The 24,892-nt window shown below is 38.7% G+C and overlaps 2 protein-coding genes across 8 annotated transcripts in view; both read left to right on the top strand.

Annotated features, from left to right (window-relative positions):
* Window positions 1-16,668, top strand: part of Rhea (Talin_middle and talin-RS domain-containing protein rhea) — a 48,314-nt gene extending 31,646 nt beyond the window's left edge. For 4 of the 7 annotated variants that reach the window (XM_083053555.1, XM_083053556.1, XM_083053557.1 and 1 more), the window contains 11 exons: window positions 77-347; window positions 438-941; window positions 1,276-1,373; window positions 2,113-2,201; window positions 3,219-3,677; window positions 3,792-3,821; window positions 4,073-5,886; window positions 6,061-7,963; window positions 8,446-9,192; window positions 11,222-11,860; window positions 12,177-16,668. In XM_083053555.1, coding sequence (XP_082909681.1) covers window positions 77-347; window positions 438-941; window positions 1,276-1,373; window positions 2,113-2,201; window positions 3,219-3,677; window positions 3,792-3,821; window positions 4,073-5,886; window positions 6,061-7,963; window positions 8,446-9,192; window positions 11,222-11,860; window positions 12,177-13,736 — 8,114 coding nt within the window. In that variant the 3' untranslated portion in view covers window positions 13,737-16,668. Of the gene's footprint in view, window positions 1-76; window positions 348-437; window positions 942-1,275; window positions 1,374-2,112; window positions 2,202-2,734; window positions 2,758-3,218; window positions 3,678-3,791; window positions 3,822-4,072; window positions 5,887-6,060; window positions 7,964-8,445; window positions 9,193-10,233; window positions 11,171-11,221; window positions 11,861-12,176 lie in introns of those variants that run through there. The other 3 variants (XM_083053559.1, XM_083053562.1, XM_083053560.1) reach the window with 3 other exon arrangements.
* A 4,803-nt stretch (window positions 16,669-21,471) lies between these two features.
* Window positions 21,472-24,373, top strand: LOC145944396 (uncharacterized). Its single transcript, XM_083052693.1, has 2 exons — window positions 21,472-21,692; window positions 22,565-24,373. Exon 2 carries the CDS (start codon window positions 22,623-22,625, stop codon window positions 24,054-24,056), a length of 1,434 nt encoding a protein of 477 aa, XP_082908819.1. The 5' UTR covers window positions 21,472-21,692; window positions 22,565-22,622; the 3' UTR covers window positions 24,057-24,373.
* The last annotated feature ends 519 nt before the right edge of the window (window positions 24,374-24,892 follow it).

Genomic DNA, 24,892 nt, shown 5'->3' with positions numbered 1-24,892 from the left:
GTGTTTCTCTTACTTTGTATAACAATAAATAGCGAATGCAAATATGTTTTCACACTTCGCGTTTTTCATTTCACAGTTAATTGGATAGATCCAAGTAAGACTCTGCGCGAACAAGGCATAGACGAATCCGAGACCGTTCTGTTGAGGAGGAAATTTTTCTTCTCGGATCAAAACATCGATAGCCGCGATCCTGTACAATTGTCACTATTGTACGTGCAAGCACGAGATGCGATTTTGGACGGTACACATCCGATTACGCAGGAGAAGGCTTGTGTTTTCGCCGGAATCCAATGTCAAATTCAATTTGGTGATCACAAGGAGGAGAAACATAAGCCGGGTTTTCTGGAGTGAGTTGCGATTCTGTATATAATTCTTCAACTCTATCACTATCAGTATTTTATTTATAACATTTGTGTATATTTTTCTCTTTCTCTTAGTCTTAAAGAATTTCTGCCGCAATCATATGTAAAAGTCAAGGGAATCGAAAAGAAGGTCTTCGCGGAGCATAAGAAGCATATCGGGCTCTCAGAGCTGGACGCCAAAGTCTTATACACCAAGACCGCCAGGTCGTTGAACACGTACGGTGTCACTTTCTTCTTGGTAAAAGAGAAGATGAAGGGCAAGAACAAGCTGGTGCCGCGTTTGCTCGGCGTGACGAAGGACTCGGTCCTGCGACTCGACGAGAAAACAAAGGAGATCCTGAAGACGTGGCCGTTAACGACTGTGCGACGGTGGGGCGCCTCGCCGAACACTTTCACCCTCGACTTTGGCGACTACTCCGATCAATATTACAGCGTGCAGACCACCGAAGCGGAGCAGATACTTCAACTGATCGCAGGTTATATCGATATCATCCTGAAAAAGCAAAAAGCGAAGGATCACTTCGGAATCGAGGGAGACGAGGGATCTACCATGGTGGAGGACAGCGTGTCGCCTCTAAAGTGAGTGTCTCTCACGCTATCGATACGTGTTAGCTTCTTCGCGAAGGCGGGCGTGGACCGAAGTAATAATCGTTATTAAGACTGTGTTAGAACAATTATCAGTTCTCGACGAGTCAGGCTCGCCGAGAAGCAAAGCAATTGACTTTCGCGTTCAGTGCACATCATGTCTCGTGAATATTTCGCATTAGTTTAATACGATCATGGAGGAGTTTCTGAGACGCCATGCGAATAAACATATTCGAGTAGTTTCCAATTCGCACGGGTATTACTCGGGTTGAATAGGAGCGTTTAGGATAGATGACTTGATACGCTTTACATATATTTCGTTTGACAGGGCCACCATCATGCAACACGAGACCAGCAATGTCGGTAAAGGAAATGTAGAAGCCGTCTCGGTTGCCATACCAGCTGTCATGAGGGCCGGAGGAGATGGTGAGTGTTCCGCTTATTTAAAATTTTATAGTATTTTACTTTATTCTCAAATAACTTAATATGAAATAATTAAGATTGTTCCTGAAAATAGTATTTTATTATGTTATTCAATATAGCGATTATATATAATTATCAAAGCATAATGTAAATCAAATATGTACAAAAGTTTAATCTTCTTTCGCTAAATTGATTGGCTGTATTTTATTTAATAATTTCTTTATCGTCGAGCATTGCAGAAGAAAATGATTCGAGACTTTTTTATTGTATTTTTCATCAAAGAATAATATAATTAAACGGATGTAGTAGACGGAGGAACATTTTGCATATATGACAGCTTTGAAAAATTTATTAGTTTTGTAAATTGTGAAAAGACTGCGTAATCTTTTTAAATTTTCAAACATCATGAGTTCTTACACTTGCTTTTTCTCTCTTAATATATTTAGAAGCAGAAATTAATTAGCGATATCCTTTGCACGATTGAATCCTCGGATCTTTATTGATATATGTTGTACATACATATATATACACTTTTCATTTTGTAAATACACATTCAACAAGCTTCAAGCATTCGTCAAATATCCGCTTATAATGAGATGAAATAATTAAACGCGCTTGTAGCTTTTGACAGAAAATTACTACATCTAAATGCACAGATTCGTGGACTCGAGGACTCGATCGGACACATTCGATAATTGTAAATAAGATCATCGGGTTAGAGCGTGCATGGTGTGATTTGTAGGGGCCCGACCATACGGAACCGGTCACATAGGTGGTGCTCAATACACGACCGTCAGTGGACAGGTGAACATCGCTCATGCCCCGCCTATGGTAAGCTTCGTTAAAAAAGCGCTTAAATTGCTCTCAAGCTCACTTTGGATGTCGGTGTTTTTTAGTTGCTTGTTATAAATATATATCGCGCCTCCAAGCGTTGTAAAAATTGGTATCTTCGGGATATTTGACGTAATAATGACAAAGAACGTGTCGTACTACTGCATAATTATGGATGATTAATGACACGTATGTGTGGGTACATATACACACATATATATTATATATACATATATATTTTTGTTATACTAATACTTTAAACTCGATTAATATTTTTGCCAGTATCATCTGATTTCTGTCAAAAAATATTAATCGAAGATAAGGTATTATAACATGTTATTTACAATATATTATATTATTTTAATTTTATTATGTATATATAATATAAATATAAAATATATATATATACTTGGGATAGTATTATACACTTTTTGCAAATGTCTAAAGTCGCACCGATGAAATCATTGCACGTCAAGAAGAGCGAGAAAATTTTGTAAGGGACTAATAGACGGTTAAATTTATTTTCATGCTAGGCGCCTTCTATTGCGGACACAGAGTAGGTACATTACGATAACATTTTCAGTTATCTGTTACTGTTGAGTTTACGGAGATCTCTTCCGTTTTAATTCTCTCTCTCGTTTGATTTGTTTGCGTTCCATGTTTCTCTCTCGGTACAGCGCTTACTGGATTAAGATAAAAATCTCTATTACGCGTCACCGGCGCGGAATCATTTAGATGCTCTCTCACGATAGGGAACATTCTTATTATTCGATCGATCAGTAAACTCTGTATCGCCGCAACTATTCGGTTGCAGTTTTACGTACGCTTCGTTTATGTAAGCGCAATTCCCTTATTACATTTTTCATTGGTTAATCGTTAAGCGAAATGTTGCATTCCCATAAAAACGTTGTCGCACAACTTTCTTTACGGCGAGGAATATTATTTTTTTACGATATTAAAATTCGCGATGTTCGACTGTAGAGAGATTTTTGCAATGTACGATTGTTCGAAATCCAGGTCCAACAAACTAAAGTGACATCCGTCCTATCCGAACCGCAACGTGCCTTATTATCGACCATCAGTGCCGGTCACGAGGTGATCCATATCGCCGAGATGGAACTGTCTACCAAGGCTCAGCTGCCCGAGCTAGGGACGGATCCGGCGTCCCTCAGATGGATCGAGCAGACCATCGACACTCACAAACAGAACGTAGGCTCGCAGATCGCGGCGATGAACGCCGCGACCGCTCAGGTGGTCACGTTGACCTCGGGACCAGCTGATGACGTCGATCATACCGCAGTGGGAGCCGCGATTACGACGATCGCTACGAATTTACCGGAGATGACGAAGGGCGTGCGAATGATAGCCGCTCTCATGGACGATGATTCGTCTGGTGAGCGATTATTGGACGCCGCCCGGAAACTCTGTTCGGCCTTCTCCGATCTGCTAAAGGCCACGGAGCCGGAGACCAAAGAGGTGAGTGTTGTATCTCGTGACAAATAAACTGCGTAAAACAATGTAAGAGTAGAGCTAGAAAATGATTGTAAAGTTAAATGTTAAAGTTTCGAATTCCTTCTTTTTTTCCTGCAGCCTTTCATAACAACGATCTACGAACAATATGTAAGCACTAACATGTCAAAGCTTTATAGTGCAGATAATATTAGATGTACCTTTTTTTTACAGGATACATTAGTTTTTTTCGAACCCTCCATCATTAAAAAATTCGCTTGTAATTACTTTATAAAAGAATTTGTCAAATTATTATTTTAAATATTTCTTTCATTAATGTTTTTCCTCTCTATTTCTGTTTATATACGTATGTCTGTATATAAGCATTATATAAAATAAATTATTTTTTACTTGCATTTTAGCCACGGCAGAATCTTCTCAACGCGGCGTCGCGAGTAGGCGAGGCGTCGCACCAAGTATTGACAACCATTGGCGAAGAGGATGACTCGAATCGCGAGCTACAGGACATGCTGCTTGCGCTTGCCAAGGCCGTCGCCAATACCACCGCTGCTTTGGTGCTGAAGGCGAAGAACATAGCGGCCACGTGCGAAGACTCAGTTACCCAGAACAGGGTGATATCGGCTGCGACGCAATGCGCTCTAGCCACATCACAGCTTGTAGCCTGCGCCAAAGTGGTGGCGCCGACCCTACACTCGCCCGCCTGTCAAACGCAACTGATGAACGCCGTGCGTGAGGTGACCAAAGCCGTGGAACGCCTGGTCGAAGTCTGCAACGAGACATGCGGCGACGAGAATCTGTTGAAGGAACTGAGCGTCGCCGCCAGCGAGGTCAGCCGCACCTTGAACGATCTTCTCAATCACATCAAGACCGCGACCAGGGGAGAACGCGCGAAGGAGTCCATTCAGGAGGGCGCGGTGGAGACCATTCTAATTGCGACCGACAGACTGTTCGCCAGCACCGGTGACGCCGGCGAGATGGTGCGACAGGCGCGAGTCGTCGGTCAAGCTACCGCACAATTAATTCAGAGTATCAAAGGCGAGGCGGAGAGACAGACGGATTCGGAACAGCAACAACGTCTTCTGGCGGCGGCGAAACTGCTCGCCGATGCCACGGCCAAGATGGTGGAGGCGGCGCGACAGTGCGCCAGTAGTCCGCACGACGCGAGGATGCAGGATCAGCTTCGCCAGGCGGCGGAGGAATTACGAATCGCGACCACCGCAGCAGCGACTCCGGCGTTACGCAGGAAACTCATCACGCGACTGGAGGCCTGCGCCAAACAAGCTGCATCCACTGCTACGCAGTGCATCGCGGCGTCTTCCGGTGCCGGGCATCACAACACGAATCCAGCCAGCCAGGAGGAACTCAACATGGAGTGCCGCACGATAGCGCAACATATTCCTCACTTGGTATCGGGAGTAAAAGGCACTCAGGCGCAGCCGGATAATCCTACGGCGCAATTAAACCTGATAAACGCTTCCGAGCAGTTTCTGCAACCGGGTACTGCCGTGGTGAAGGCCGCTAGGGCCGTCCTGCCGACGGTCACGGATCAGGCGTCCGCCATGCAGCTGAACAATACCTCGCAGCAGTTGGGATCCTCATTGGCGGATCTAAGATCGGCGGTGACGCGCGCCAGAGAAGCTTGCGGTGGACTGGAGCTCGACGCCGCGGAGGAGTTGATAAATAGTCTGAAGGATGAACTGGGCGAGTTCTATCGCGCCGTCGAGGCAGCCTCGTTAAGGCCTCTGCCGGAAGAGACAACGGAATCTACCGCTTTGAGACTCGGCGCCACGTCGAAGAACGTTGGATTTGCTATGGCGCAATTATTGTCCGCCGCCAAGCAGGGTAACAAAAATTATACTGGAAGCGCCGCTAGAGAAACCGCATCGGCCTTGAAAGACCTTACTTATGCTGTACGCGGCGTAGCCGCCACGTCTAATCAGCCGGAGACGCAGAAGAAAGTGCTGATGACCGCCGACGACGTGATTCTGCGATCATTGCGCTTGGTCAAGGAAGCGCGACGCGTACTGAAGAATCCCGACGACCCTCAGAACGAGGCCAACTTAGCCGTGGTCGCCAAAGATGTCTCCAATTCGTTGAACAAGTGTGTGTCCTGCTTGCCCGGACAGAGAGACGTGGACGAAGCGATATACAACATCGACGAGATGGCTCAGATACTTATCATGAACGAATTCCCGCAAACGAGCAAGAGTTACGGGTAAATAGCCTTTTTTCATTGTATATATATATATATATTTTTTTTTTTTGTTTATCTCGGTCTGTAGGTGTTTTACTGCCTAATGCATCCTTATCGCTTGCCTAGAATAATTGACGTACGATAGATAGATACTATTTCAGTTTTGTCGTACATTTTGCAATTTTTACTTTGCAGACAATTACAGAGCGACCTCAATAACGCGGCCGCCAATCTGAACGACGCGTCCTCGAACCTAGTGTCGTCCGTGCGTTCACCGGTGCAGCTCGCAAACTCGTCGAAGCAATTCACCAATGCGTTCGGCGATCTGTTGGGCGTGGGCATGGAGATGGCGGGTCAGACGACGATTGAGACCCGTAGCCAAGTGGTTGTGTCGCTGAAGAACGTCACCATGACGTCCAGCAAGCTCCTCGTGACCGCCAAATCGGTCGCGGCCGACCCCACCGCGCCGAACGCGAAGAATCAGCTTTCGGCGGCGGCACGTGCAGTCACTGATTCCATCAATTATCTAGTAGACGTGTGCACTTCGGCGGCACCCGGACAAAACGAGTGCGACAACGCCATCAGGAATATTCAATCCATGCGATCTCTGCTGGACAATCCGAGCGAGCCTATCTCCGATGCTTCATACTTCGAGTGTCTGGAAACAGTCATGGAGAAGAGCAAGAGCCTCGGCGACGGGATGACCGGCATCGCGAACTACGCGAAGAAATCGGAGCACGAGAACTTCTCCGTAGCGGTCCGCGGAGTCTCCTCCTCGATCTGCGGCCTGATCGAAGCTGCGGCTCAAGCCGCTTATCTCGCAGGAGTGAGCGACCCTACTTCGGTGGCAGGTAAACCAGGTCTGGTGGATCAAGCGCAATTTCTGCGAGCAGCTCAGGCCATACACAGCGGTTGCCAGAGTCTCAGCAATCCCACCACTACGCAGGAGCAAGTGCTTTCGGCCGCAACTATAATCGCTAAGCACACCAGCGCGGTCTGTAACGCGTGTAGACTCGCCTCCAGCAAAACCAGCAATCCAGTAGCCAAGCGGCACTTTGTCCAGTCCGCCAAGGACGTTGCCAATTCGACAGCGTGCCTCGTTAAGGAGATCAAGGCGCTCGACAAGAATTATTCCGACGTCAATCGCGAGAGATGCACAGAAGCCACGAAACCGTTGCTCGAGGCGGTCGACAATCTCTGCACATTTGCGAGCTCTCCGGAGTTCGCGAGTCAACCGGCCAAGATATCCATCGCGGCTAGAGTTGCCCAAGAACCGATCACCAGCGCCGGCAAATCCATCATCGACGGTTCCTGCGCCATGGTGCAGGCGGCCAAGAGTCTCGCGGTCAGCCCGAAGGATCCGCCGACCTGGCAGCTGCTGGCTAACCACAGCAAGAGCGTCAGCGACTCTATCAAGTCGCTGGTAGCATCGATTCGTGACAAGGCGCCTGGTCAGAAAGAATGCGACGCGGCAATCGAGAAGTTGTCAGCACGCATACGCGAACTCGATGCCGCTTCGCTCAGCGCGGTTTCACAGGCCTTATTGCCGCGTCGCGAAAACACCGTCCAGGGATTCACCGACCAGATGGAGAGCAGCGCGAGCGAACTGCGCGAGAAACTGGAGCCCTTGCGTACTGCCGCCAAATACGAGGCGGAGAACGTCGGTCATGCTGTCAATCAAATCGCCCTCTACTCGGAGCCGCTCGTCTCCGGCGCGATCGGCGCCGCGTCCAACATGGTACACTCGAAGCAGCAGATGGTGCTGCTGGACCAGACGAAAACTGTAGCCGAGTCGGCGTTGCAATTGATCTACGTTACGAAGGAGTCAGCTGGTAATCCTAAAGCCGTCGGGCTGCACTCCGAGGTGGACGAGACGGTAGAGTGCACCAAAGACGCTCTTCAGGAACTGCAAAATACTCTCGAGACTATATCTACGTCCGCGGGCATCGTGACAGGTCTGATCGACACGATTTCCCGTGCGATGGTCAGACTGGAGGATCATAGAATGTCCACCATCGACACCGTGGATTCTTACGTGGATTATCAGACGAGGATGGTCGAAGCTGCTAAAGAGATCGCTCGCTTGGCCCAAGAAATGGTAAACTTTTGTATCTATAATTATAAAATATATAATATACAATGCTCTGATGTAAACTCTTTATAATATATTATTTCAAAATTTAATTAGTAAACTGACACTTTATTAATATTCATTGACAGAAATTAGCTGATTAAAGCGTTAATTTGCTAATTAAATTTTAAAATAATAATATGTTATAAAAATTAAATTAGTAATATGTTTTAAATAATATGTTATAATACTTAAAACTCGATTAATATTTTTGACAGTTATCAGCTGATTTCTGTCAAAAAATATTAATCGTGGATAAGGTATTATAATATATTATTTATAACATTATTTTAAAATTTAATTAGCAAATTAACACTTTATTAATATTTTTTTTACAGAAATCAGCTATATAAGATGTTTATTTGCTAATTAAATTTTCATATTAAAAAAGTAAAAATAATATGTTTTAAAGAATATGTTACATTACTTATATACTCTTTTATTTACAGTCGACCAAATCTAGTACAGATGTGGCTAGATTGGGTCCCCTAGCGGTCGACATCTCGCACAAGTACACCCAGCTTGCTCGCGACACCTCCGGAGCATCCGCGGCCGCATCCAACGCCGATGTGTCCGCCAAACTTCGCACCGGTGTCCAGGAACTCGGGCGGGCTTGCGCGGATATCGTTCGCGCTGCCGGCACCTGTCAGATGGCACCTGGCGACGCTTACGCTCAGCGAGAAGTCGCGGAACACAGCAAGAACGTGACCGAGAAGGTGTCGCAGGTGTTGGCGGCTCTGCAGGCGGGTTCGCGCGGCACTCAGGCGTGCATCAACGCTGCCAGCACTGTTTCCGGCATCATCGGCGACCTGGACACCACCATCATGTTCGCCACCGCCGGCACCCTGCACGCCGAGAACGAGAGCGACACATTCGCCGATCATCGCGAAAGTATACTGCAGACCGCCAAGGCGCTGGTGGAAGATACAAAGACGTTGGTCGCCGGAGCGGCATCTTCGCAGGAACAGCTGGCAGTCGCGGCGCAAAACGCGGTGTCGACCATCGTCCAGCTCGCCGAGGTCGTCAAGTACGGAGCGGCCAGTCTGGGCAGTCAGAATCCGGAAGCCCAGGTGATGCTGATCAACGCCGTGAAGGACGTCGCTTCCGCACTCGGTGACCTCATACACGCCACTAAGGCCGCCAGCGGGAAACCTATCAACGACCCCAGTATGGCGCATCTCAAGGATTCCGCCAAGGTAATTCGCTTTCATGAGGAATCTTTTTTCCGTTTTTGCTTCGGTGATCAATCGTTGGTCGTCGTTCTAACAAGAATGGAGCTTATCACGCGTTGTCGCTTAGGATTAATCACTTAGCTGGACTAGAAGAAGAGGAAAGATAGGTTTTTTTATAATAATTTTTAATGGAATAATTTGCTTAAATAATTAACTTACGTTGTGATTTATTAATTTGACGAAACGCATCCTTTAAAGACTAATGAAGACTAATGAATATGATGAGAATTCCTGTAATCGATTAATTTATCAAGAAATCTAATAATATTTTCAGCGTAATTATAGAACATATACGCTCAACCTTGTAAGTTTTGCAGAAATATTTTAGGATGAAATTAATATAAATCCCTCTTATAAGAATTAATGAAGACTAATAACAAATTTGCAGTTTTAATTAATATTTGCCAAGTTTTAATAATGTTTTATTTCAAACATAACATAGAGAATGCATATCCCTCTTAAAACAATTTTTGGGGTGGACTTTAATCGACTCATTTTGACAAATATGTTCTTATTTACCTCTCTAACCGATTTCGTTCTCATTCCACTAAAATCTCGTTCACGTAAAAACATTAGCGTTCATCATCATCGTTCTCGATCGTGCGAAATTGTAGATGTACAGGGCAAAAGTATCTCTCTCTCCAGACCAAAATAAAAAAAAAAAATGACCGACGTTATTAAAGTCCACCTTAAAATCCACCTTCGTACTTTTATCTTTCTATATGTATTATAACAAAAATGGCGAATGCGTTTTATCTAGCGAAAAGTGGCATCTTTGTAAAGAATATATTGTTTGTCTGTAACGATTCTCTCCGCCTGTTTTGTATATACATGCTTGTTCTCGCTCCTTCCCGAGAGGGAGGTGATAATGACAGCCAGTAGTAATAATGTAGAGCGTAATCTTATCTGTATATCATGAATGTTTCGACGATGCAAATTTGGTGGACTTTAATACGAGTCTCTCACATTGACGATTTTGGTCTGGCCGATCCTCCCGGATCTTAGGTCTTAGAGCGACAGCTGCAGCAGCAGTTTGTGCATCTGAGCGACATCGGCGGCTCGGAATCGGAATGGTTCGTGTCCGATCAAGAGGAGGAATTAATCCGTCTGCTCTCCACTTCCGAGAGCTCTCAGCCGGCACAACGGACGTCCGACTTAGTGTTGCTCATGTAGCCGGATTTTCCGTTCTCCCCTTCCCCTCTTTGTCATTGTATTTTTTCATCATAGTCTTGTATAAGATGTATGACATATAGCCAGAGTAATTTACGTGCTTGATATTTTTTACATAGAGAAAATATGAGAGAGAGAAGTTTTGCTAAAAATCTTATATACTATATAAGACTACAAACTATAAACTATATAAGACATCAACAAGAAATGTCGAGTACTCGACCTCAACATATAGTTATCATTTCTAACATTTATTAATATGAAAAGAGCGATTATAATTTAATATTTAGGGCCACATAGAAGTATATCGAGATTAACACACTATATATTATGATCAGATATATCTTTTTGCACTTTTTTGAGGAAAATGACACATTAAAATGATTTTATATTAAGCGAAACGTTAGTCTTTCTTCGTTAACGACCTTTCTTTTCACCGAAAATTTTATCTTAATTTAGTTTATATCATTTTATCGGGCAAATCATCCTTAGGTACGTACGTTCTATTCACAGCGATGCGTTTTGGATCATTAACAGTCTTCTAGAGTTGATGCTTCCGCATAATTTTTTGCTTATCGTTTCATCAGATCATTTAGATAGGCTCATGTAACCATGACACGCGCATTGGGCACTAATATATGTTAATACACTACATATTATTTGCCTCTTAGTGTATTTGTGCTCATTATTTTAAGATCATCACTTAAAATCTAATACTACTAACTAAATATTCTGTTTCTCTCGTGGATATTAATATTACAAGTGTATAGAAACGATTTATATATGACTAATATACTCACATCATGTTCTAATCTTCGTTCAGGTGATGGTGACCAACGTGACGTCGCTGCTGAAGACGGTGAAAGCCGTGGAGGATGAGCACACGCGCGGAACTAGAGCCCTGGAGTCCACGATCGAGGCTATAGCACAAGAGATTCGAGCGCTGAACAGCTCGGAGACCCTGAAGAGCCACGTGACCCCGGAGGATCTAGTACGCTGCACGAAGAGCATCACCCTAGCGACAGCGAAGGCGGTCTCCGCCGGGAACAGCTGCAAGCAGGACGACATCATCGCCGCCGCCAACATGGGCAGAAAGTCCATCAGCGACATGCTGACTATCTGCAGGAGCGCGGCCTACAATTGCGCCGAGACCGCCGAGTTGCGTGATCGTACTCTTCAAGCGGGTCACGATGTCGCCATCAACTACCGAGAGCTGCTTCAGGCCATACTGCTGATATCATCCAGGTCGGGCGATGCTAAACATACCCTGCCGGCGATCTCGCGCAAGATCGCGCAGAGTGTGACGGAGCTGGTGGCAGTAGCGGAGTTATTGAAGGGCAACGATTGGGTCGATCCTGACGATCCTACGGTGATCGCGGAAAACGAATTGCTCGGTGCAGCAGCTAGTATCGACGCGGCCGCCAAGAAACTGGCCAGTCTGAGACCAAGAAGAAGCATTCAGGTGGGTTTTCGATTTTGTTATTACATCGCGATTACTCGTAATGCGACAGGTATAGAAGTGGACGTCGTCTCCCGGTTTCCGCGAGATATGTTTGATTTTCTTGGTCGTTGTGAATGATCGACCGAGAATCGAACATATTATTACGGCGATCGGAAAAGTCAGCGTTTGCGGGTGAGTGTTAATTAAGAACATTCCACAGTCATCAATACAATTTATTTTCTTCAAGACTATAATTCTATTTCCAATTCTCAGGGAAAGATTGTTACATTGCAATTGATCTAATTTTTTAATATATGTATTCTCTTGTCTTCAACAGGAGACCAACGAAGACATGAATTTCGATGAAATGATTCTGGAAGCCGCCAAGTCGATCGCCGCCGCAACCTCGGCTCTGATAAAAGCCGCCAGTGCTGCTCAACGAGAACTCATCGCGACCGGCAAAGTGTCACGCACGCCGTTGACCAGTTCCGACGATGGTCAATGGTCGGAAGGTCTAATTTCAGCCGCTCGAATGGTGGCAGCCGCCACTCACAGTCTCGTGGAATCCGCGAACGCTCTCGTTCAAGGCGTAAGCTCCGAGGAGAAGTTGATCTCCAGCGCTAAGCAGGTTGCCAGCAGCACGGCACAACTATTGGTCGCTTGCAAGGTCAAGGCCGACCCTGACAGCGAGAGCACGAAACGCCTACAGGCGGCCGGTAACGCCGTGAAACGTGCTACTGATAATCTTGTACGCGCTGCACAACAGGCTATTCAACAAGAAGAGGACAGATCGTTGGTCCTGAACCGCCGGATGGTAGGTGGTATCGCGCAAGAGATCGACGCGCGCTCGGAGGTGTTACGAATCGAACGCGAGCTGGAGGAGGCACGAGGCAGACTCACCGCCATTCGTCTGGCCAAATACAAGAACCGATCGGACCTGGCCGACGGCGACGGTGACCTGGCAGCCGAGCAGAGCGGCTACCAGAGCTACACCACCCGATACGAGACGAGGGCGTACGAGCCGCAAAGCACACCTTCGCCCATTCAGACGATGAACCACACTCTGGACCAGTTGCAGTCCACCACGCAGCACATCAGTCACCAGTTCGGCAGCGATCGGCAGAATCTGATCAGCCCGGAGAAGGTACACTCGACGCAGAGTACGCTCGAGAGGAAGATGAAGGACAGTCAGTATCGATCCACCGTGGACAATCAGTACGGATCCCTGGACAGGAAGTACATCATCGACAGTCATCAGGACAGGAATCCGTACGTCGTCACCGAGAGGAAGATTATAACGGACAATTCACCAGGTCAGTACAGCTCGATCGAGCGAAGGATCAACCAGGAGAGCTACACCTCGGAGAGGAGATCGGATGGGATCGGGGCTTCGTATCCGACTCCGCCGCCTCAACACATTCTGTACTCACCAAAACCCCCGTCCACCATCCCCAAAATCATTCAGGAGCAAACTACCGACGATTCCAAGGATCAGAAATATCCGACCGATCGGTTCTCGGGCATCAGCCCGATGAGCACCTTCCGTTCCGAAAAGCAGGTAGACACTCAGCGATTCGGCGGAGGTGTCCCGCAGCATCAGACCTTCAAGAACATCGAGAGCAAGGTCATCCCCGGCGGCAGAATCGAGACTATCACGACGAAGACGTACGCGTCCACACCCGGCAAGAGTAGCAGCTCCAACTACGAGACTACGGAGGAGACCAAGGAGTACACAACGTCTGGCAACGATCTGTCGACGTTCAAGGGTTTCGACAATGATTCCGTCGAGGAGCGCACGATGAAGCACAAAGTCACGGAGAAGAAAACCGTCACCATGACGATGTCGAGTCAGCAAGAGTCCAACACGAAGACCTTCCGTTACGAGGATAAGCAGTGAAAATGAAAGTAACGAAACGACGAAAATTAATAATCTTAAAAAAAGTGATCCGTCTAATTCGTATGGCTTATAAGAGAACGCACTATGGAAACGCGATAGGGTTTTAACAAAATGGACAGTCGGTCAATTAAAATCAATAATTGTATTCAGCTTTTGTATCGAGATCGGAATGAGAATAATTCATCGGCAGTGATACTTGAAACTGTCCAACTTTCGCTGAACATATTATTACATCAAAAGCGTACATGCAATTTATCGTTTCGTCGATGAGGGAAATGATAACAAGTTATTCATACGTATAGAAACGAATATAGAAAGTGCTCTTAGATAGACGTAACACTTGTGCTTTCAATCTGTAGCCTTACGAATGTATTTCGATAGCCATATACAAACAATTTTACGACGACGAGTTGAGATTGCACTTGTAATATTACATACTTCGGATATATATAAAATATAAAGGCTGGACTTTTTTGTCGATCATTAAAAAGCTTTTGAATTATATAAATTAATCATTTATATATTATATATATAATAAGTATTATTAATAATTTAATTAATAATTTAATACATATATAATATATATTAAATATATTTATGTAAATTCATATTGGATCGCGGTTGCGGATCGATTATCTGTCTGCCTGTCGATATAATATTCGCGAATCTTTGACTAAACTATTTACTCGATAAAAAGTCATTGATGTTGCTCGACATCGATTAAACAAACATTTGATCGATTTAAAATTCATATTATGCGCCCAGCCTAAGAGAACAACTATACTAATAACTGTTCGCCTCTGTATTCGCGCAAGTAAAGTTTCTTTTCTCGCTTTATACCGTATACTTCTCGAGGATATATTTAGACATATGGTAATATCGCGCTTGATTTAATGTTAGACTTTACGTTTTACGTTTACTCATTTTACGGGTTAAGGAAAAAACCACGAATTAACAAGAGAAGCAACATATCATTTAATTTTATTAATTTTTCCGATGCCGCGCGGCGCCGAAAAATTTCCGGCCCGGCAAAGCACCGCTACTATTAACACTTTCCGCTTTCTCGATTAACCCCCTTCCCCCCTTTCCACCCCGGCGTCTCTATTTATTCCGAGTATCTTCCGCTGTCGCAAGACTATCTATCTCTCTCGACACTTGTTATGTTTCTCCTAGTGCGCGATTTACGTGCCTACAGGCGGTGGCTCGTTTTCGATGAATTTATAAAACGTCATAGAGCTCTCACATTCGCGAGCCTAGTTAGCCTTCCGTGAGTGATCGATTAGTGCAATTGTTAGTCTCTTTTTTTTCTGCGAATATATAGACATAGATTACTATTATTATATTATATATAATATCCCGAAATTTCGGGAAATCTCTAAAGCTAAGGGTCTCCAACGAAAAAAGTGCCTGAGTTCAATGAGCTGCCGCTTCCTCTTTCAACGTAGCGATCTTATAGAGAATTTTTAATATTACCAAAAATCAAAATGCTTTATTAATGCGTTTAATGGGATAGACAGTGCCTAGCAAAACGGCTGACATCAAAGCTCTTCCAAAGCGATATGCGTGCTCGTTTTTTTTTTCATTGTGTACCTTTTAAGAGCATCAATCGCGAGTTTGTTTGTCAGATTCGCACAAACCGACGACTAAACAGCTGATATTTTTCACTTGGATCGATTCTGTCAATTTAGTCCTGTCAGTTATGCGTCTGTATATTGTATTACGAAAGAATTATTATTTTGCTGAATAATTGTTGGATTCAGACGAGAGAAGAATATAGAATAATAAATAAAAATAATAAAGACTCATGTGATCGGTTTGTGCGAATCTTTGCATCTAAAGGAATGTGCCATGATATATTAATTACGAATGTGTGTGTCGGAAGATAACGCGAATTATATAAAGATGTATACATAGATTTTATATTATATATGTTATACACACGAGACTTTCGCATATATACATATATATATATATATATATATATATATATATATATACATACATACATACAAGATAACATAGCGATCTTTGGGATTAAAATAATGTTTTTCGTATATCGTTTTAATGGTTTATATATTGACTATGTAGAGGATATTTTTATATGTAATTTATAGAGGCTGCACGCGCGCAAGATATCTGGTACTAATACTGCTTCGATCCTAGTATCGGCATTTCTTCGTAGTGTTTAGTGTCAGCGGAGTACAGATATTCTTCCAGCTAAAACTAAAAATGAAATAATGAATCTCTCGGAAGGAACCGTCTCTTAGAAAATTTAACTTGTATCTTGTATCTCTTTGTGCTTATGAATAATTTGTTCTCTAATTTCGATTTCCATTCGCTGCTTCCTTTTCCGATCAGCCTTTACGGCTGATTGTTTAATGAACGATGTACTCGATTTAATTAATATCGTCGAAAGTGAAATCATTGTAAAAACGCATACATCTTTTTCGCTGTAATTCGAAAATCTATGAATCCAATAGCTTTACGATTATATTACGGCGTAAAAATCTACAAGCGTTCCTTTCTGTAAAAATTATAATTATTGCGAAAAATGTTGGATCGAATAATATCCGTAATTCACGCATCATTGAAGTTATATTAACAATTTATTCGCTTGGACGCAACGTTAGTTTTTTAAGCTAATTCTGTAAATTTTTAAAATGATGTAGAGATATATATACATATATACATAAAAATCTTACAAATCTATGGAATATGTTTTACGGAATGTTACGAGCTGCGACGTTATATTGACGTTTTTATTATCGCTCTTTTTACTTATTATTATTAATCTTGATTATATACTACAAAAGATATTATCGTTATTATTATTATTATTATTTGTATTAATCTTTTTATCGCCATTATTATTGAATCTAAATGTTTATACTCACACATATACAGACGTAACCAATAAAGAGTTTCTAACATTTATTGCGTTCCAAATTTATTAAAAAAATCCTTTATGCATATATATACACGTTAATTACAATATTTAGAGGAACTTATTGATGAATTGATCAAAACTTTTATGATAACGTTGGTTATTGCTATATATTTACGTAATATTTGTTAGATTGTTTAATTTTTTAAAATTTTAAAACATTGTTTAATTCTATCGAGTTCACAAAACGATTATTCGATTATAGAAGAATTTGATAGAAATGACGCGCTAAAATAAACCAGATAAATTATGCTTTTCTTTTAAATTAAAAAAATAGCGCTATAAGCAATCTTTAATTTTGATACAAATAATTTGTAATCTGTTTCTGATTTAGATTAGCATATTAGATGGAATTGCATATGTTTATTTTATTAAAAACATTTTAATTGTTAATATGTAATATTGACCTATGCACAATTTTTATGTATATGAAGATAATATAGTTATATAAAAGATAATAGATTTTTTGATTACTTATTTTACTTATATAAAAATTTATCAATGTCAACAAGAAGTATACAAATTTCAATGAATGGAGAGACTTTCTTATAACATTAATTTCATGTAACAATGTTAAATTAATTAATTAATTAAGTGACAAAGATTATATTAAATCTGAATTAATTAAAAAAATTGATCAATTGACATTAAATTCTTGATAAATATTATTCATCATCTTTGGAAGATTTCTGTAAAATTATTATGTAATAAAGAATCATAAGATACGCAGGAGTTTTGGGATAATGTACTTCATAATATTATTTGCTCGTACAATCATATCGTACTACGCTCTCAATTCTTGGCGCCAATAAACAAATTTTACAATTATGACTAATGAACGCAAGACGAGTAAGAAGTAATACTGATAGCCTGGCAATAAACATATATCCTCTCTTCCATATAAGAATATAAAAAAAAGTAATCATAATATACATGATATAATAATGCAAAATAATTGTTAGACAATGTTATTATGCTAATAACAAAATATTTTTTAAAATTATAGTGCTAACAAGTGTTATACCAAAACCCTTGTAATGTCTAATTTCTCATTATAATGTTTATCATGTTTTTTAAAATATTTCTTCTATTTGTTAATTAATATTTATATTTCATATATTTATTCAATAATGTATTATTATCACACATATTCACCATCAATTAATATCATATATCATTATAAATAGCGTTCTCAATATCAAAACCGATACATTCAATATTAAATAATAATATCTGATGATGACAAAAACGAATATTCATGTTTGTACCTGGTACTAATGTACGAATTGTTGTGCTTTGCTGTTTTCGATAAAAAATGTCTACTAATTATGAACTTGCTTCTCTTTGGGGGATATCAAGAAGCAAGATACACGAATTTGAAGCTACATGCTATAGGTACATTTTCTGTCAGAGCATTATCTTCTTTTACTATTGTTATTAATAATAGCATCATAACATAGGCGATAAATCATCGATTAAAATGCGAATGAAAAATTTTTATCTCGCATGAGACAGGAAATGTGTGTTTCAAAACAGCAATCGGAAAACAGCAATTCTCTAATTCGTATGCAGTATAAACTGGTTCGTACTCGTGTTCGCAGGTATTACTTGACGAGTTACACTGTATGCAATTTGTGCAAGTAGAATAACCCCATAACATGTGACTCATCTTTTCCCATTCTACTTCTTAAATGATTGCAAAGTATGATGTAACTTTATATAATACAGAACAATACCCATAGCTGCTTTTTTCGGCTTAGAATATATAATTTATCTCTAGGTATTTTTTTTATGTATGTTGTAAAAAAAAATACCTAGAGATAAATTATATATTCTAAGCCGAAAAAAAGCAGCTATGGGTATTGTTCTGTGTTATATAAAGTTACATCATACTTTGCAATCATTTAAGAAGTAGAATGGGAAAAGATGAGTCACATGTTATGGGGTTTGAGTGTATGAAAAAGATTATTATTAAAAACTTATTACTGATATATGTTCCATCGAATGCCACTTATTATAATTTTTCCATTGTGTTATCAAAGATTATCGAAATGAACCGATAGGTTTGGCGTCGTTTTGCTCTTTGGCTTTTACTTATATACAGCCAATATAAATAAGTATTCAATTAGATTTTTGCGATTCTTATTTCTTATCATTGTTATATTAATTCTGTATATTATATTAAAAATGGCAATCTATCTAATTAATTAATATATAATATTATTTAATAATATTAATATTATTTATTGATATTATTATTTCTTATATAATATTATATACAATATTATTAATATTAATATTTATAAATACATACTCTTTCTTAATATTCATACACAGTTGGAAAATTTGTGTTTTCTTGTTAGAAACGGTCCCCGTTAAAATTTTTGTGTTAAATTAACATATTGCTGTTGTGTTAATTGAACTCAAATGTTAAATTATTAAAATAACTGAAAATAAGTGTAAAAATAACACAATGTGTATTTACTTTTAATTTTACATAATAAATATGTTCGATATTATTAGTGACAAGATTTATCTGTTAAAATTTACAGAAAAAAATGTTAATTTTACTTTATAATATAAGTGGAGATGATAAAATGTAAAATTAATAATTTTTTTAGTTAATTTTTACATTAAAACTATGTTAATTTAACACAAAATTTATTTCAAGTTTACTTGAAGTTTGCATTTATTTTATGTTAAAATATTAACACAATATTCGTGTCATCATTTAACATATCCGTATTATGTTAAATTAACACAAAAATTTCTGTGGACCGTTTGGGACATGTGATATTTGTTAAATTTAACACAAATTTTTCAACTGTGTACATTTCTCACACATATACATATCACATCCCTTATACATATTAATATATAATATTCCGTGATTTCTTAGGAAGCTGCTTCCGAATATAATCTGTTCGGTGATGTAACTTCCGTTTAGTACAGGAAGTTTTTCATTTATCGGGGTTAAGAGAAACTTTGCTCTTTAATAAAGTTCAAATATTGTGACATGTGACTAATCTATTTGTTTAATATATAGCATTTCTTCTTCCTCTTTTGAGATGGATTCCCCCGTGAATTTTTAACGTACATATATGTATTATCGTTTTGCCGCGATTATCGATGCCAATCATTATGATGCTTCATACTTTTCCTTTGCAATTGTCGATCTTCTTAATTGTTTTAATTATATTAATTGTATTAATTGTATTAATATAATTATATTTTTTAATTTTAATTTTATGAAATATAATTATTAATTTTATTAAATAAATTAATTGTAATATTTATATTAATATAATTACTATAATTAATGTAATTAAAAATATCAGGAAAAATATTAGATATTAAATAAATAAATTATACTCATGTCACAATGTAAACTTCATTGGAGCAAAGTCTCGCATTCCTAATAATTGAAGTATTTCCTGAGTTAAACGGAAGATACGTCACTGCAATAGTCATACTTGGAAATATTTCAAGCTTACTAGGAATCATACGGAAGTGATTCTATCCTTATTTGATTTACGACGTAGATTGAAAACGGTCTTCCAATCTTCGAATATAGAATGTAGAACTCGCCACGAACTTACCACGAAGGGGCAATAAGTATATAATACAATTTAATTTTCTGATGTAACTTTCATCGTATGCAGCGCTGACGTCAACAATGAGCGCTAAGTGTGGGTGCGAATATGCATTGTTTAACACGAAGATATCAACCTCTTCGAGAATGATCTCTCTTGCGATAGAAGGGGAAAGGAAACTATTCGTATTTTTTTTTCTTTCGATTTTTGCGTATCAGTCGTGTTGCTTTCATGCATCATCAATATGCGTACATGCATTTCGTTAATTATCTTTTGACGATACAAAGTTCAATAATTTATTACTGTTATGACATTGTATGTAACATAAAATTGAAGCGCAAAAAAAATTCGATTATAATTATTGTAAAAAACGAAAGAAAAAGTTAAACTTTGATAGTATCTGGTATAATCCAGTATCTGACATATGCAAGACGCAAAATATTTCCATAGTACCGAAAACACAATTTGCGAAGTTTATATATTCAATATCAGTAACATGCATTTAACGAAAATTTAATTTGCGTTTTGATCTTATGACATATAATGCCACATATATTAATAATATTAAATAATTCAACTGTGTATCATTTGATTGACATACAATTAATTTGTATAAAAAATCATTGATATTTGATAATTTTAAATAGACAATTAGTAATATTTTTATATATAGATTAAATATATAAAATAATAAAAAATCCTATTTGAAAACACTTTGGCATAAGCTAAATATTTAATACTAACAATAAGTGTATGATAATGAAAGATACGAGCTTTCAAAAACTTAATGTCAAAAATTATCAGAACGCATCGAAAGACAAATTAGGTCTGAAATCTCAGATATACATATATGAAGATTATACCATCCATAAAAAAAAAAATTTTAATATCGTATAAAATTATTTTAAAAAATTTGAAGACGAAACCAAGATGTCTAGTAATCTAATGTGCATTTTTCGGGGACCATTTTTGGATTTGAAAGCATATTATATGAGAAAAGAAGGAAGAAAAAATACATATTAACAATATTAATTATTAAAAAAAAGACATTTTTAGATATTTCTTTCATCACGCAAAGGGTTGAAGAAGGAGGAGCATGTAATACTCACAACCCCACTTATTCATTCTTACGTCAGAGAAAGCGCATCTTGAATCGGACCTACATGAATGATGATAGGATTGCCAATAGTTAACTGGAGCCGCCCCCTCTTATAAAGCTTCTATATAAGGTTGCAAAACTTCACGAAGTACAGATTCACGGGTGAAGAGACTACAACGACAAGTGTACTTCAAGCCATCCGAAAAGAGTGTGAAGTATATACGTTTATACGTTTATCGTTTGCGTGAATTACAAGCAACAGCATTGAATTTTGAAGCTAACATATCAAAATCAACGACTGATACCAATTTTATCCAAGGGTGAGTAAAGAGATTTTTTATTCCGTGTCTAGAAACTTTTTTCAATATGATTGCTTTGAGATTAATTTAAAATAATTTATTAAAAATTAAAAATCATATGACATTTACCAAATTAATCGAAAGTAAATGATAAATATTTATTATCAATTGTCTATAGCAACAAAATTGTTTCATAGTTTCTTGTTAAAACTTGGGTAGTTAGATTATATGTTTCGACTTTTTCATACATTTAATTTTTATTATTGCATAACGCATAAACACCAATCGCGTACCTCTTAAATTTTTCTCATCATACTCAAATCTTTTCTTGACACTTTTAAAACGAATTTTAGCAGATAAATCTAGCTCGACAAGTGTGTTTTTAAATATACGTACTTGAATTATAGATTCTAGCAATAAGTATCTAATTTTGTGAGATTTTGCGAAAAAAAAAGAATAATACAAATACAACAAGACATAAGCTAATCTATCGTAACAATTTTTTTTATGAAAAAAACCGACATTAAATCAATTGAAAAATTATATAAATTTATAACAAAATAAAGAAACAAAATAATGCAATAAATTTTCTATAGTTGTACGTATGTTCTAACAATAAAATGTTGCACATAGATATTTGATAATAAAAAAAATTAATTAAAGAATTTATAAATTTAAAAAAATCCATTAAATTTTTGACATTTATACATCTGTTTTAAAAATACAATGTTATATATGGATGGATATATTCGTGAATCGGATAATGTCCTTTGTCTCAGAATTGTGTTACATGTGTTTATTTTTTTGAATAAAATAGTTTTTATAAAATGCTCATTTTTTTATCTTATATTTGTCTTATATTCTTATCGCGTTCCTTTTTTTTTTTTTAATAGATTAAACGCTTGGAACTTTCTTTGCAAATCTTTACAAGACAATTTGAATCGTCAATCAATGACGGGGTCGAATGAATTGAAACAACCTCCGCTAAAAATGAGAATCAATAAAAGAGATTTCAACGGCAATCTACTGAAAGATGCAACAAACGATGTTGCTCCCAAGGAAGAGATCCAGAAGAATAACGATTTGATGAGCGACTTTGAATCTGTTGATAATTGCGACAAATCGGCTTCTGCTTCATTGAACAATCTCACAGATCAGCACAAGAAATTCATAACAATATGCAAACAGGAACTTGACAGTAACTATTTGCCAAAGGATTTCGATCAGTGGACACTTAAAGAACAATATGACCATCTCATAAACAATACTAGCAAATATTTCCCGAACATACCAGCATCTCTAAGATTTATTTTACCGGCGACCTTCGAAGATGGAGACTGCGGTCGACCAGCGAACGAAAGACCAGATTGGTTAAATATGGACAAGTTTTATCGTGGACAACAATTCGCCCTGCGTTATTTTACCAGCCTCTCCATAAACGGCCTAATAAGTCTGCTAATGATATTCAACTTTGCCGATGGACTGAAGCCGCTGATCCTCAGCCAGAAATCCAACACGCCATATCGCGCCTTTAAACGTTACTTGTCGACAAATAGACGTTTCAGGAACTGGTACATGAGCAATCCTTGGTGCGAAGAAACGCAGGCCTATCAAGATATCCAGAAGGTACGAAAGCTGCATCGCAACATGAGACAGAAGTTGTGTAGGACAAGCGACGATCAGATCGATCGGGAGACCGAGATTCCGCATATAATGTGCCCGGCGTTTAAGACGATCGCGAAGGACTTTGCGGATGCGTGTCCGACAGCGAAGAGCTGGCAATGTCCGTATACAATGTCGAGGATGAAGGGTCTGAATCAAGGCGACATGTCAGGCACGCAGTTCGCTTGCATGGGCCTGATAGTACTCTATCCTGAAGAGTTCGGAGTGCACAACGCCAGCGACGAAGACCTTGAAGCATTCTGTCATCTCTGGCGCGGACTGGGCTACTTGTTGGGCATCGAAGATCAGTACAACTTCTGCCGCGGCAGTTTGCAGGACGTACGCCAACGTACCGAAGACTTTATCGAGCATTGGGTAAAGCCAAATTTTCGCAATGTGACGGCAGAATGGGAGCACATGTCCATCTGCCTCTACGAAGGCACCGGTTACATTGGTCACTTCAACAGTTACAAAATTTTTCTGCTCTATCTATGTGACATATTAAAGCTCAACATGCCTCGCCTATATAAGTCTCTCAGTTTGTCGGAAAGAATAATGTACATGCTGTTGAAAGTTATATTTTTCTTGTTGAAGTTGCCAGGTGTTTTCTCCGTTATGAACGCGAGGTTTCATAAGGATCTGAATCGGGCGTCAAACATAGGACGGTCAGAACATGCTAAACTTAAAGAGAAGTCATCTAAGGTCGTTCGGAATTTGTCGTAGTGTAAATTTAAATCGTTTAATTGAACGAAAGATTTTATGACTTAAGTTTTAATGTCTTTCAATCATATAGATATTGTGATAATCAAACGAATCGTATTTTTTTGTCAGAAGAGATTACTCTGTACTGTTAAATTTAAAGTTATACGTTCCTCACTTATCTATTACGATGATAATATCAACGGCTACAATTTAGATTTAAGATATTTAAGAGGTAGAAGTTATAGAATACATTTTTTATAAGCTAGATTTTATATGAAAATGTCAACGAGAGTTGCGAATTATAAAAAAGCGACTGTTACTTTTCAAATTTTTTATAATGCTACATATCTAGATAGAATACTTAGTATTTAGTATACTTCTAAATTTAATAACTTAAAAAACTGAATAGATTTAATTTATTATTTTATATAATTTATTTATGATTTTATTTAATGAAACGTAATGTGCTTTTTATTCAATGACATGAATGTACTTTCAATTTATTTTGAAAGTAGAATTTATAATTAGAATTAGAATTTATTTCTAATTTATTTCGTATCTACTTTTTAACTTATTGTATTTATTTATTATTTATACATTAATTTTTAATTATTTTGTACTCTACTGTACTGTATTATTTATTATTTATTAATCAAATTGTTTTTTAAAAATAAATGTTATTTGTATATTATACATGGTGGTATATTTATTATATGATAAATATAATTAAGAGTATATGGTAAATGAAAAATATGAGCTAAGAACTTTAAAAATATCAAAATAAAAATTATCAGAATACATAGAAAAAAATACAAATCAAGCTTTTAAATATCTCAGATATATACATATATGAGGAT

The sequence above is a fragment of the Prenolepis imparis genome, unplaced genomic scaffold (genome assembly GCF_030444845.1).
Source record: "Prenolepis imparis isolate NDT839.2.m4 unplaced genomic scaffold, iyPreImpa1.0 SCAF_13, whole genome shotgun sequence".
Taxonomy (NCBI): Eukaryota; Metazoa; Arthropoda; class Insecta; order Hymenoptera; family Formicidae; genus Prenolepis; species Prenolepis imparis.
This window is presented reverse-complemented; position numbering and strand designations above follow the sequence as displayed.